We start from the raw sequence: 13515 nt of genomic DNA, 5'->3' as shown, positions 1-13515 counted from the left end.
TGCCAAAGGCTGTTCTTAGACTATATTTTAAAACTTTCTTGTTCAAGAAACAGCAAAGAAGTAAGATTAGCTTTCGGGTATATTTCCTGCTGCTGCTGCTGCTGCTGCTAAGTGGCTTCAGTTGTGTCTGACTCTGTGTGACCCCATAGATGGCAGCCCACCAGGCTCCCCTGTCCCTGGGATTCTCCAGGCAAGAACACTGGAGTGGGTTGCCATTTTCTTTTCCAATGAATGAAAGTGAAAAGTGAAAGTGAAGTTGTTCAGTCGTGTGTGACTCTTAGCGACCCCATGGACTGCAGCCTACCAGGCCTCTCCATCCATGGGATTCTCCAGGCAATATTTCCTGAGCCATCAGCAAATCAGTGTTTCATCCTGGCTCTTACCTGCTGTCCATAATCAGAGGCCAAACTTGCACTGAACTTTCTCTCTCAAAGCTGTTATATCAGAACTGGGGGTTTCTCCTTCACTGACTTAGTTTCCCCTAAAGATGAATCAGGGGAAAGTGATTCCTGCTTTCAGTGCATGCATTCTTTATTACCTAAAGGAATCAAGCTTAATAACTTTCCATTGAATGAAAATAAAATCAATGGAGAAAAAAATCTGTACATAGAGTGACACAGAATTTGATTTTATTTTGCATGAAAAATAAAAACAAACTCTGTTTCGTCACAAACAAAAATTTATGAAACTTTGTTTCAATTTATTTTCTCTATCTACTTTCCACAACATGCTGAGGGTGCTCAATATATGTGTTGATTAAAAGGCTTAATTACACAGGGTCATTATCTTTGAGAGCACATGAGAATAAATATGTTTTGAAATCGCTTAGATGTGGAACCTAAAGTATGACACAAATGAACTTATTTGTGAGACGTAAACACACTCCAGACAGAAAACAAACTTGTGGTTCCAAAGGGGAAGGAGGTAGGGGAGGGATAAATTAGGAGTTTGGGATAGCAGACATTCACTATTAAATAAAAAATAGAATAACAACAAGGCCATACTGTATAGCACAGGGAACTATATTTAATACCCTGTAGTAAACAACAACGGAAAATAAAAATAAAAAAACATATGAGAAAAAAAATGTTTCTGAATTGAGAAAATTAGATAAACCTTAAAAAAAAAGAGAATCAGAGTTGCCAGGGTAAAGCTCAAGGTAACCAGATTAGCAAAGACCATGAAATTCAAGCATCTCCAAGTAGACACTCTGAATTTGTCTGAACAGAATTAAGACTAACGTGGAGGTTTTTGGCATTCAGACCAATATTCCTTTTAGGTTGAGTACCACAGTTTTTTAATAGGTGCACACATAAACTGACTAAAATTCCTTTTTTAATCCAAAATAATACTAAAATTATTACCAGTAGGAAAGGTTGTCCAGAGGTCAGAACCAAAAATGATTTATCTCCCTGTCGAAATATTCCTGTTGATGTTGAGACTCAAGTTGCTGATCTGTCAAGTAAACAAAGCCCATTATTAGATTATGCTTTGATGGAGTCCAGTAGAATAAGAAAAGCAATATATATGCAGTAACTCTTCACTTATTTGGAGATATTGATCTGCTGCTGCTGCTGCTAAGTCGCTTCAGTCGTGTCCGACTCTGTGCAACCCCATAGACAGCAGCCCACCAGGCTCCCCCGTCCCTGGGATTCTCCAGACAAGAATACTGGAGTGGGTTACCATTTCCTTCTCCACCTAGTGACTTACAATTTGCTAAGAAACTTAATGTAAGTAAAAATACCTTAAAAAGTGAAAGTGAAAGTTGCTCAGTCATGTCCCCTTTGTGACCCCAGGGACTGTATTTCATGGATTTCTCTAGGCCAGGATACTGGAGTGGGTAGCCTTTCCCTTCTCCAGGGGATCTTCCAAGCCCAGGGATCGAATGCAGATGTCCCTCATTGCTGGCGGATTCTTTACCAGCTGAGCCAAAAGGGAAGCCCAAGAATACTGGAGTGGGTAGCCTATCCCTTCTCCAAGCGGATCTTCCTAACCCAGGAATCCAATGGGGTCTCCTGCATTACAGGCAGATTCTTTACCAACTGAGCAATCACGGAAGCCCAAAATACCTTGAAGACACTAATATAAATGTCACAATGTCATTTAATAAAATTTATCCCTTTGCCAATCCACTTAGGTTTCTCTTAGTGCCCTGTTATTATTTTCCTTATGAAATACTTCTAACAAACATTCTCCATGATCAGAATGAAGGTAGAATTTTAAAAGAGGAGGGGAGACACGAGAAAGAAGGTTCAGGATAGCAAGTAGAGAAGCTTAACAGCAAAAAAGGAGACCTCCAGAAAACTATTTGAAAAGACCTTGATGCTGGGAAAGATTGAAGGCGGGAGGAGAAGGGAACAACAGAGGATGAGATGGTTGGATGGCATCACTGACTCAATGGACGTGAGTTTGAGTAAACTCCAGGAGTTGGTGATGGACGGGGAGGCCTGGCATGCTGCAGTCCATGGGGTCACAAAGAGCCAGACATGACTAAGCAATGGAACTAAAATGAACTGAACAGTATAAGTGGGGGCTTCCCTTGTGGCTCAGCTGGCAAAGAATCTACCTGCAATGTGGGAGACCTGGGTTCCATCCCTGGGTTGAGAAGATCCCCTGGAGAAGGGAAAGGCTACCCACTCCTGTATTCTGGCATGGAGAATTCTATGGACTGTACTGTTTGCATATGTATATGTCTATGTGTATGTGTCTGTATGCGTAATTAATTTTTTTTAATTCTAAAGTTTTGTTTCTTTAACAATACAAATCTAAGAAAACTCTTCTTGCAAAGTCCTAATTTTTTAATGTAGGACAATCTAGGGCAGATGTTGGTTTGCTATTTTCTCTCACTGAAAGATAACATAACACTAATAATATTTTCCTAAACTAATTTGTTGCAGGATCTGGAATAGAGCTATAGTTATGGGGGAAATCCTGTTCTTATTCTTTCTACGATGTAACTTTGAGAGAAGAAAAAAATTGGCTTGATACCCAAATCTCAAATAATATTGGGAAAGCAGATTCTGTCCCTTTGGGATCTGATGAAGTGGGTATTTTTGTCAAGAAAGTATAATTCATAAGGTTTAATCTTTTGAGTAGAGAATGAAGCTTAATTCTTCATAGAATTCAAATATTGTGAAAAGAAGATATTCCTGTTTGTTTCTTTATCCAAAGCAAATGTTATAAAACATCTGTATGACTTAGAACAAAATCTTTGTCAATTTCAAATCTTAAATACTATGATTGTATAACAACACACAGAGTCTGAAGAATGGGCTAAGAGCACTTTGTATAGAGTTTGTGTGACTAAAGCAAGTCATTTGCCCTCTCTGAATCTTTGTTTCCTCAACTAGAAAAAGAGTAGCTATGAAGATAAAGACTTGTACAGAGATCTGAAAACTTTATACCACTGGGTTACCATTTGTGATTTCTTACACTTACAAAATATGTTCTGAGTTTACTTTACATGTATATGCCAATGTTGCTCAAAGTAACAGGCACCCTTATCCACAAAATGAAAGTAGAGGAGTGTATTCACTGAGAAAACCAGAGTTTGTTCTAGGGTCTCATCAAGAAGGGCACTCTCTTTAACCATGAAAAGCAAATACTTTTTAAATTATAATTTAAAAAGCAAAGCAGTCAGGAGATTCCAGGCATTTCTACAGTGGCTTTGGAAGAATTGTCAAGAGTTTGAGGCTATTAGAGGCTGTGAATAAGAGAAAGTCAGAACTCAGATTTAAGAAGGAGCTGTGTTAGCAATGGGCGCAGGAGGGCCGAGAGGAGCTACTCCACATTCAAGGTCAAGAGGGGCGGCTGTGAGGAGATACCCCTCACCCAAGATAAAAAGCAGCGGCTGTGCTTTTCTGGAGCAGCCATGAAGAGATACCCCACGTCCAAGGTAAAACAAACCCAAACAAGATAGTAGGTGTTGCAAGAGGGCATCAGAGGGCAGACACACTGAAATCATACTCACAGAAATCTAGTCAATCTGATCACATGGACCACAGCTTGTCTAACTCAATGAAACTAAGCCAGGCCATGTGGGGCCACCGAAGACATACGGGTCATGGTGGAGAGGTCTGACAGAATGTGATCCACTGGGGAAGGGAGTGGCAAACCACTTCAGTATTCTTGCCTTGAGAACCCCATGAACAGTATGAAAAGGCAAAGTGATAGGATACTGACAGAGGAACTCCCCAGGTCGGCAGGTGCCCAATATGCTACTGGAGATCAGTGGAGAAATAACTCCACAAAGAATGAACTGATGGAGCCAAAGCAAAAACAATACCCAGTTGTGGATGTGACTGGTGATAGAAGCAAGGCCGATGCTGTAAAGAGCAATATTGCATAGGAACCTGAAATGTTAGGTCCATGAATCAAGGCAAATTGGAAGTGGTCAAACAGGAGATGGCAAGAGTGAACTTCAACTTTCTAGGAATCAGCAAACTAAAATGGACTGAATGGGTGAATTTAACTCAGATGACCATTATATCAAATACTGTGGGCAGGAATCCTTTAGAAGAAATGGAGTAGCCATCATGGTCAACAAAAGAGTCTGAAATGCAATCTCAAAAACGAAAGAATGATGTCTGTTTGTTTCCAAGGCAAACCATTCACTATCACGGTGATCCAAGCCTATGCCCCAAGCAGTAATGCTAAAGAAGCTGAAGTTGAATGGTTCTATGAAGACCTAAAAGACCTTTTAGAACTAACACCCGAAAAAGATGTCCTTTTCATTATAGGGGACTGGAATGCAAAAGTAGGAAGTCAAGAAATACGTGGAGTAACAAGCAAACTGAGCCTTGGAGTATGGAATGAAGCAGGGCAAAGGCTAATAGAGTTTTGCCAAGAGAACGCACTGGTCATAGCAAACACCCTCTTCCAACAACACAAGAGAAGACTCTACACATGGACATCACCAGATGGTCAACACCGAAATCAGATTGATTTTATTCTTTGCAGCCACAGATGCAAACTCTATACAGTCAGCAAAAAAAGGCCAGGAGCTGACTGTGGCTCAGATCATGAACTCCTTATTGCCAAATTCAGACTGAAATTGAAGAAGTAGGGAAAACCACTAGACCATTCAGGTATGACCTAAATCAAATCCCTTATGATTTTACAGTGGAAGTGAGAAATAGATTCAAGGGACTAGATCTGATAGACAGAGTGCCTGATGAGCTATGGAATGAGGTTCGTGACATTGTACAGGAGACAGGGATCAATAACATCCCCATGGAAAAGAAATGCAAAAAAGCAAAATGGCTATCTGAGGAGGCCTTAAAAATAGTTGTGAAGAGAAGTGAAAAGCAAAGGAGAAAAGGAAAGATATACCCATTTGAATGCACAGTTCCAAAGAATATCAAAGAGAGATAAGAAAGCCTTCCTCAGCGGTCAATGCAGAGAAATAGAGGAAAACAACAGAATGGGAAAGACTAGAGACCTCTTCAAGAAAATTAGAGATACCAAGGGAACATTTCATGCAAAGATGGGCTCAATAGGCTTCCCTGGTGGCTCAGAGGGTAAAGGGTCTGCTTGCAATTCGGGAGACCTGGGTTCGATCCCTGGGTCGGGAAGATGCCCTGGAGAAGGAAATGGCAACCCACTCCAGTACTCTTGCCTGAAAAATCCCATGGACAGAGAAGCCTGGTAGGCTACAGTCCTTGGGGTTGCAAAGAGTCGGACACGACTGAGTGACTTCACTTCACTTCACTTTGGGCTCGATAAAGGACAGAAATGGTATGGACATAACAGAAGCAGAAGATATTAAGAGGTGGCAAGAATATACAGAAGAACTGTACAAAAAAAGAGCTTCATGACCCAGATAATAACTATGGTGTGATCACTCACCTAGAGCCAAATCTCCTGGAATGCGAAGTCAAGTGGGCCTTAGAAAGCATCACTACGAACAAAGCTAGTGGAGGTGATAGAATTCCAGTTGAGCCATTTCAAATCCTGAGAGATGATGGTGTGAAAGTGCTGCACTCAGTATGCCAGCAAATTTGGAAAACTCAGCAGTGGCCACAGGACTGGAAAAGGTCAGTTTTCATTCCAGTCCCAAAGAAAGGCAATGCCAAAGAATGCTCAAACTACCACGCAATTGCACTCATCTCACACGCTAGTAAAGTAATGCTCAAATTCTCTAAGCCAAGCTTCAGCAGTACGTGAACCGTGAACTTCCAATGTTCAAGCTGGTTTTGGAAAAGGCAGAGGAACCAGAGATCGTATTGCCAACATCTGCTGGATCATGGAAAAAGCAAGAGAGTTCCAGAAAAACATCTATTTCTGCTTTATTGACTATGCCAAAGCCTTTGACTGTGTGGATCACAATAAACTGTGGAAAATTCTGAAAGAGATGGGAATACCAGACCACCTGAACTGCTTCTTGAGAAATTTGTATGCAGGTCAGGAAGCAACAGTTAGAACTGGACATGGAACAATAGATTGGTTCCAAATAGGAAAAGGAGGACGTCAAGGCTGTATATTGTCACCCTGCTTATTTAACTTATATGCAGAGTACATCATGAAAAACGTTGGCCTGGAAGAAGCACAAGCTGAAATCAAGATTGCTGGGAGAAATATCAATCACCTCAGATATGCAGAGGACACCACCCTTATGGCAGAAAGTGAAGAGGAACTAAAAAGCCTCTTGAGGAAAGTGAAAGAGGAAAGTGAAAAAGTTGGCTTAAAGCTCAGCATTCAGAAAATGAAGATCATGGCATCTGGTCCCATCACTTCATGGAAAATAGATGGGGAAACAGTGGAAACAGTGTCAGATTTTATTTTGGGGGGCTCCAAAATCACTGCAGATGGTGATTGCAGCCATGAAATTAAAAGATGCTTACTCCTTGGAAGAAAAGTTATGACCAACCTAGATAGCATATTGAAAAGCAGAGACATTACTTTGCCAACAAAGGTCCGTCTAGTCAAGGCTCTGGTTTTTCCAGTGGTCATGTATGGATGTGAGAGTGAGACAGTGAAGAAAGCTGAGCGCCAAAGAATTGATGCTTTTGAACTGTGGTGTTGGAGAAGACTCTTGAGAGTCCCTTGGACTGCAAGGAGATCCAACCAGTCCATTCTGAAGGAGATTAGCCCTGGGATTTCCTTGGAAGGACTGATGCTGAGGCTGAAACTCCAATACTTTGGCCACCTCATGTGAAGAGTTGACTCATTGGAAAAGACTCTGAAGCTGAGAGGGATTGGGGGCAGGAGGGGAAGGAGACGACAGAGGATGAGATGGCTGGGTGGCATCACTGACTTGATGGACGTGAGTCTGGGTTAACTCCGGGAGTTGGTGATGGACAGGGAGGCCTGGAGTGCTGTGATTCTTGGGGTCGCAAAGAGTTGGACACGACTGAGCAATTGAACTGAACTGATACTATATTGGTGTTTTTCTTTCTGACTTACTTCATTTTGTATAATAGGCTCAAGTTTCATCCACCTCATTAGAACTAATTCAAATGTATTATTTTTAATGGCTGCATAATACTCCATTGTATATATGTACCACAGCTTATCCATTCATCTGCTGATGGACATCTAGGTTGCTTCCATGTCCTGGCTATTATAAACAGTGGTGTGATGAACATTGGGGTACACGTGTCTCTTTCAATTCTAGTTTCCTTGGTGTGTATGTCCAGCAGTGGGATTGCTGGGTCATAAGGCAGTTCTATTTTCAGTTTTTTAAGAAATCTCCACACTGTTCTCCATAGTGGCTGTACTAGTTTGCATTCCCACCAACGGTGTAAGAGGATTACCTTTTCTCCACACCCTTTCCAGCATTTAAAGACTTATAGAAGTTGGCAAAAATTTTGCAAATGTTAATAAAGCCAGGAAAGAATGAAAGTAGTAAATCACAGAAGCTCTTTTTCATTGCTTTTGTTTTTGTGAGCAAATTTGAAACTGTGTCTTTGTCATGTGAATTCTATTACTGACACCAAAGACATACTTATCACTAAGTCCTCAACATATTAGACATACCGCCTTAGTGTGTAGATAGATATTTTGTAATATTATTCTATTAATTTATTACAGAATCTGTAATATTTGCCCCAGAAGTAGATATCCTTCCACATAGCAAAGACAGAGCAATAGTAATTTCTCTATTTTCCTTAATGTTGCAATTACATAATTACAATTGTAAAAGCTAAGAGGAGAAATGAGAGGAAATACTGAGAAACCTCAGAAAGAGAGAAGGAAGAAAGAATAGAAATAAAAAAATGAAGGAAATAAGGATGAAAGGAAGGAAGAGAGTCTGAATTAAAGTAGAGAATGTATCCCATTTCCATTTGATTATGGTGAAGATCCAACCATGAAGAAACCCGAACAAAATCAGCAGAACAATCCAGTCCTCAAAATTCCTCACACAAATTCTGTTGCTGCCAAGAAAATATGTTCTTCTTAGTTTTCTTCATAGAAAATTGACATCATTATTGCTTTGACTATAGGCAATGGAGTTCAAGATGGGCCCAACATTTATATGAAAGACTGAGATTGCATTTCCCCAGCCCATAGACTCTACATTAGAATCTGTGAGGTACATGAATGCTATTGCCCAGAAGAAAAGTGAAAGAGTCATTATATGGGAACCTTGGGTACTGAGGTACTGAATCAGAGCTTTAGCTCTACTCTCCATGGAGCTGACGGAGACAATACTGGAGATGATAAAAGTGTAGGTGAAAGTAGTGCTAGTGTGAACCAAAATGATCATCTTATTAGAAGACAAACCACAAGCTCACTGTTGCAGGTACTGGTGCAGAAAAGTTGAAGCAGAAGAAGAATATCACAAAGATGGTGGCTGACAACATTGGCATCACAAAAGTTCGGTCTCGCCATACAAGAAGTGTGGGTTCCTGTTCCCCTTGGCAATTTCCTGTATATTTTATTGGACAATTTGATGTATATGATATCTGATGCAAGATCTAGCTATTTTGTAGAAATGGGGTCCACCAGAGTATCTAATTCAGCATATTGCAAAAGGTGAAAGTTATTGTCTATTTTTATATTTACAGAAGTTTTCACTAAGTTTTTGAAAAAGTTTTCCTTATAGTTTCTTTTTCTGCACCCACCCTGAGATTAGAAGAATACTCACATGAGTAATCTATGAATATGTTGTACTCCCTCCGTGTCCTCTACTAGTCAATCAACTGCAATCAGACTTCTGCTTCTATCATTTCCATAATATTATCTTCCAGAGTTTATAGATCCCCAGTGCAAAGGCCATCTAAACTCTCTATAGCACTGAATACTATTGACTCCTCTTTCCTTCTTGAAATAGCTAATTAACTTTCTTGATACCATGAAATTGCTTATTATTAAAGTTTATATGTGCCCACATAAATCCTTGTCCAGAGACAATTTTAAAATCACAGAACATTAGAAGTGGAAAGCTCCAAATCACCAACTAACCAAACAGTAATATAATCATTTGAAAAGAATTTTAAAAGGCATATTCTTGAGCCCTGATGTCAGATGTATTCCGACACAGTAGGTCTCAAAATGGAAGAGAAGATAATAATATTATTATTCTGAATGATTCTAAGACATACCCAAGTTAAGAATGATTCAGTTCAGTTCTTTTAGCATATAAGTCAAGAAACTGAGATGCAGTGATTGCAAGATTTTTTAATGAATAGAACACATGTTATCATCCAGCCAAGCATCTTATTTTTCATATTATTAAATCGAGGCTCTAAAAATGAAATGATACTACTATGTAGGGTCAAATCCAAGACTATATCTCATTTACTGCAGCTTGAATCCCAAGCAAATAAATAACAACCTTCACAAAAGTCCTTTTAAATTGGTACTATTATTTTTTTAATTTTGGAAATGAGGAAACAGATATTCTGAAATGTTAAGTAACTTTTTCAGAGTCATGTATTTAGCAAATGGCAAAACTGAAATTTAAACCCAGGCAGTAAAAATCTAAACCAGAAACTGTGAGCTTGCTCACCCTAATGGGCTTCTAGGAGTCAGTCCAACTCATACCTTCATTTCCTGACTATTAAATACACACAACAACCTACATAAAAATAAATGAATCTTTGTTTTCCATCCCTGTGCATTGAGAAAAGCACTGTGGAAGTAAACTGCTACAAAAACCGTTCTAGGAGGGAGAAGTGGTAATAATTAGAATGACTCATCTTCTCCGCAAATATCTCTTCTCTATGACTCAAAGTTTAAAATCAAATATAAGCATTCACTTATTCCAGACATAATTACTGAGCCTTTACTAAACATCCAACACTATGTTAAGCCCTAGAGATATAATCAAGAAGATACCCAAGGTGCCTTCCCTCACAGGGAAGACAGATAATCAGATGACTAGAAAAGCTTGTGAAAATTGCTCTCATTACTTCATGTCAGTCCTGACTGCTACACTCTGGGAAATACAAAAAAGAGCACCTAAACTTTGCAAGGTGGATTAGACAGGTTTCCATTCAACTGATACCTAAAACATCAACGGAAAACAAGGTGGATTATAAATAGGTAATAAAAGCATGCTAGAAAAAGGAAAGCATGTTGAATATAAAGAGGGAGGAAGCCTCATTGTTCAGTGAGAAAAATGTGTTTTCATAGAAAGGTAGAAAAATGAAAACAAGAGAAACCCTCTACGCACTCTATGAGTTATCATGTGATTCTCATCCCACTTTTGAAAATCCAAGTTGAATAAATAAACATATGTCTTACATAACATATTCCCTTGTATTGAACTAAACGTTTTCCTGCAAATAAATAACTTAAAGTTTTCTTATCACTAAATACATAGAGTTAGGTTGAATATTTAAGAAAGAAAGAACTTCCAGTACAGTGGAATGTGCCAGGAGAGGGTAAGCATATACCCTGAAGGTCATCTACCCATCTTTTTGTCCAGGAAAGACCTCCTGGAGTTCTGGATAACCTAATACCTGAAGGATAAACAGGCTGAGTAAGACAAAGGACTCTTTGTACATGAGGGTGTTCCAGACTAAGAGAAGAGCTTGTAGAAAAGTAATGCAAAGGAACAAGAGTTTATTTAATTTGGGGAAGTTCAACATAACTTTAGCAGGGTACTGGAAAGAAACAGGGAGGAAGGAGTTGCAGTGACAGAAGATCAGACTGGAGGGGTGAACAGGGTGCAAACAGAAAGATTCTTGCTTGGCCTAGTGTGGGGATTTGGTTTTACCTTGAAAGAAATTCCAGTGAACAGAGTAAACCAAGGTAAATGTAATCTTATTTGAAGTATGGAAAGAGCATTCTGGTTGCAGTGTGGAGAATGGATTTTAAGGGGAAAGATAAGAAAGGGAGAAGCCAGTTGGAAGGCTGGTGTCTGGATAAGAAATGTTCATAAGAACAAGAACTGTTAGTAATTGATAAATTGGGTGTGGAGGACAAGTAAAGAGAGGGGGATCAAGAAAGATACCAATTTGGGATTTGAGCAATTAAGTAGAGGATGGTGCCATTCACAATGACAGAGACCAAAAGAAAAGAAGAGAGTTTGGTAGGCTTAGTGATGTTTCTGTGATTAAGTTGATTCCTATAAGTTCAGATGCCTGTAGAGCATTCAAAGAGAGATATTAGTCAGTTAAACATAGGTTTGAAGTTCAAATGTGAGTCCTATCTTTGTTTTCTGTGTAGAAATGTTCCATAATCAGAACATTCTTATCTGCTATGAACTAGTCAACTTACTTTAAAAAGGTGTGAAATTCTGATTTTTAAGAGGAAAGCACTGGGAGGGAAGATAGAAATAGAGGAAGAAGACAAAGAAGGAAGGAATACATTTCACAACTGTTAGACCCCCAATTCTTTGCTACAAATATTAAGTTGCATCAATTTCTTCCCAATAACACTAAAGTAAAAGTATACCCATACTTTGCAGAGTGTTCAACCCAACCTTCTAAATCAAAGTCCTTCTATTATACCTCACTCAATCCTCTGTGAAAGAACTCTATATAGAAAAAAAAATGATTTTGAAAGAAAGGTGTATTCTATTATCATGATTAATACTGTTTCAGTTCAGAAAAATATTTTTCTACTGAAGGTTCTTTTCAGGGCAACCTTAACCTCCTTATTTCTGAAGCTATAGATCAGAGGATTAAGCATAGGCACCAAAATGGTATAGAATACAGTGGACACTTTCTTCTGGTTCATGGACAAAACAGAAGAAGGATGAAGATACATGAACGCCCCTGACCCGAAGAAAACAGAAACAACAATTATATGTGAGCTACAAGTACTGAATGCTTTGGACCTTCCTTCTGTGGAACTGATGCGGAGGATACTGGAAAGGATAAAAACATATGAAACACTGACGGTGAGGCCAGGCACACCAACATCAAAGCCAACGATGATGAGAACCACCAGTTCATTGATGTGAGTGCTGGTGCAGGAGAGCTCCAGGAGTGGGAGGATATCACACATGTAGTGGTTGATGGTATTGGCATCACAGAAGGTCAACCTCAACATGCATCCTGTGTGGGCCCAGGCAGCAATAAAGGCCCCCAAGTATACAATCACAGCCATTAGGTAGCAGACCTGAGGGGACATGGTGACCTTGTACAACAGGGGCTTGCAGATGGCCACATAGCGATCATAGGCCATCACTGTCAGTACATAGCACTCTGCATTGACAAAAAAGCAGTAGAAAAACAGCTGAGTCATGCATCCTGCATAGGAGATGGTGTTCCTCTTTGACAGAAAGTTTACCAACAGTTTGGGGGTGATGACAGAAGAGTAACAGAGATCAATACAGGATAAATTAAAGAGGAAGTAGTACATTGGAGTGTGGAGGTGAGAAGTCAATCTAATTAGAGTGACCAAGCCCAGGTTTCCTGCCACGGTGATTATGTAAATTCCCAAGAAGAGGAAGAACAGGGGCACCTGGATCTCCGGATGTTTAGTTAAACCCACAAGGATAAACTCAGTGACCAATGAGCTGTTTCCAATATCCATTCTCTTCCAGTGAGATCTGAAAGATAGGAGAATAGAGTCATATTTCAGGCAGAACTCAGATTCCCCATGCAATCTCATGCCCAGTCCATTCAGGAACCAAGAAGCCCAAAGACTCTGCTGAGGGTTAACTATTTTACAGAAATAAATAAACAATGGATCTGGCTCTGCTCATACCGAGAAAGGCAAGTGCCTGGTGGGGCAGGAGGGGAGGGTGGGTGGGCATCAGCATAGTAATACTGGGAGAATGTAAGAGTGCAAGAGAATGTAAGAAAAGCAAGCATTTCTCACCTTTTCTCCCCTCAATTTGTCGCTAACTGATTTTATTCCTTCACCTGTTCATTTGTGTTTGCTAATATTTACTCACCACACTTCATCTACCCTGTGCCAGCTACCAATCCAGACTGGACACTGTGTAGGAGGCGATCATAATCACATGTCCACAGCAGAGTTGGGGAAACAGAGACTCAGAGAGAACCTTTGGCTTCCCAAGCATACACAACAAGGAAATCATTAAGTCTGGCCTAGAACGTGGGTCTCCTGCATAAGAAATTCCCTAAAGGGTACAAAGCTTAGTAACACTGCAAA

The 13515-nt window shown here is 39.8% G+C and overlaps 1 protein-coding gene across 1 annotated transcript; it reads right to left on the bottom strand.

The window, feature by feature from the left end:
* Positions 1-11994: 11994 nt before the first annotated feature.
* Positions 11995-13008, bottom strand: LOC147342327 (olfactory receptor 8B8-like). The gene has a single exon (XM_086384061.1). The coding sequence runs from the start codon at positions 13006-13008 to the stop codon at positions 11995-11997; it is 1014 nt and encodes a 337-aa protein (XP_086240187.1).
* Positions 13009-13515: the final 507 nt, after the last annotated feature.

This window comes from Bos grunniens, chromosome 29 (genome assembly GCF_055505025.1).
Source record: "Bos grunniens cultivar Pamir isolate PY7600 chromosome 29, Bosgru_T2T1.0, whole genome shotgun sequence".
Classification (NCBI taxonomy): domain Eukaryota; kingdom Metazoa; phylum Chordata; class Mammalia; order Artiodactyla; family Bovidae; genus Bos; species Bos grunniens.
This window is presented reverse-complemented; position numbering and strand designations above follow the sequence as displayed.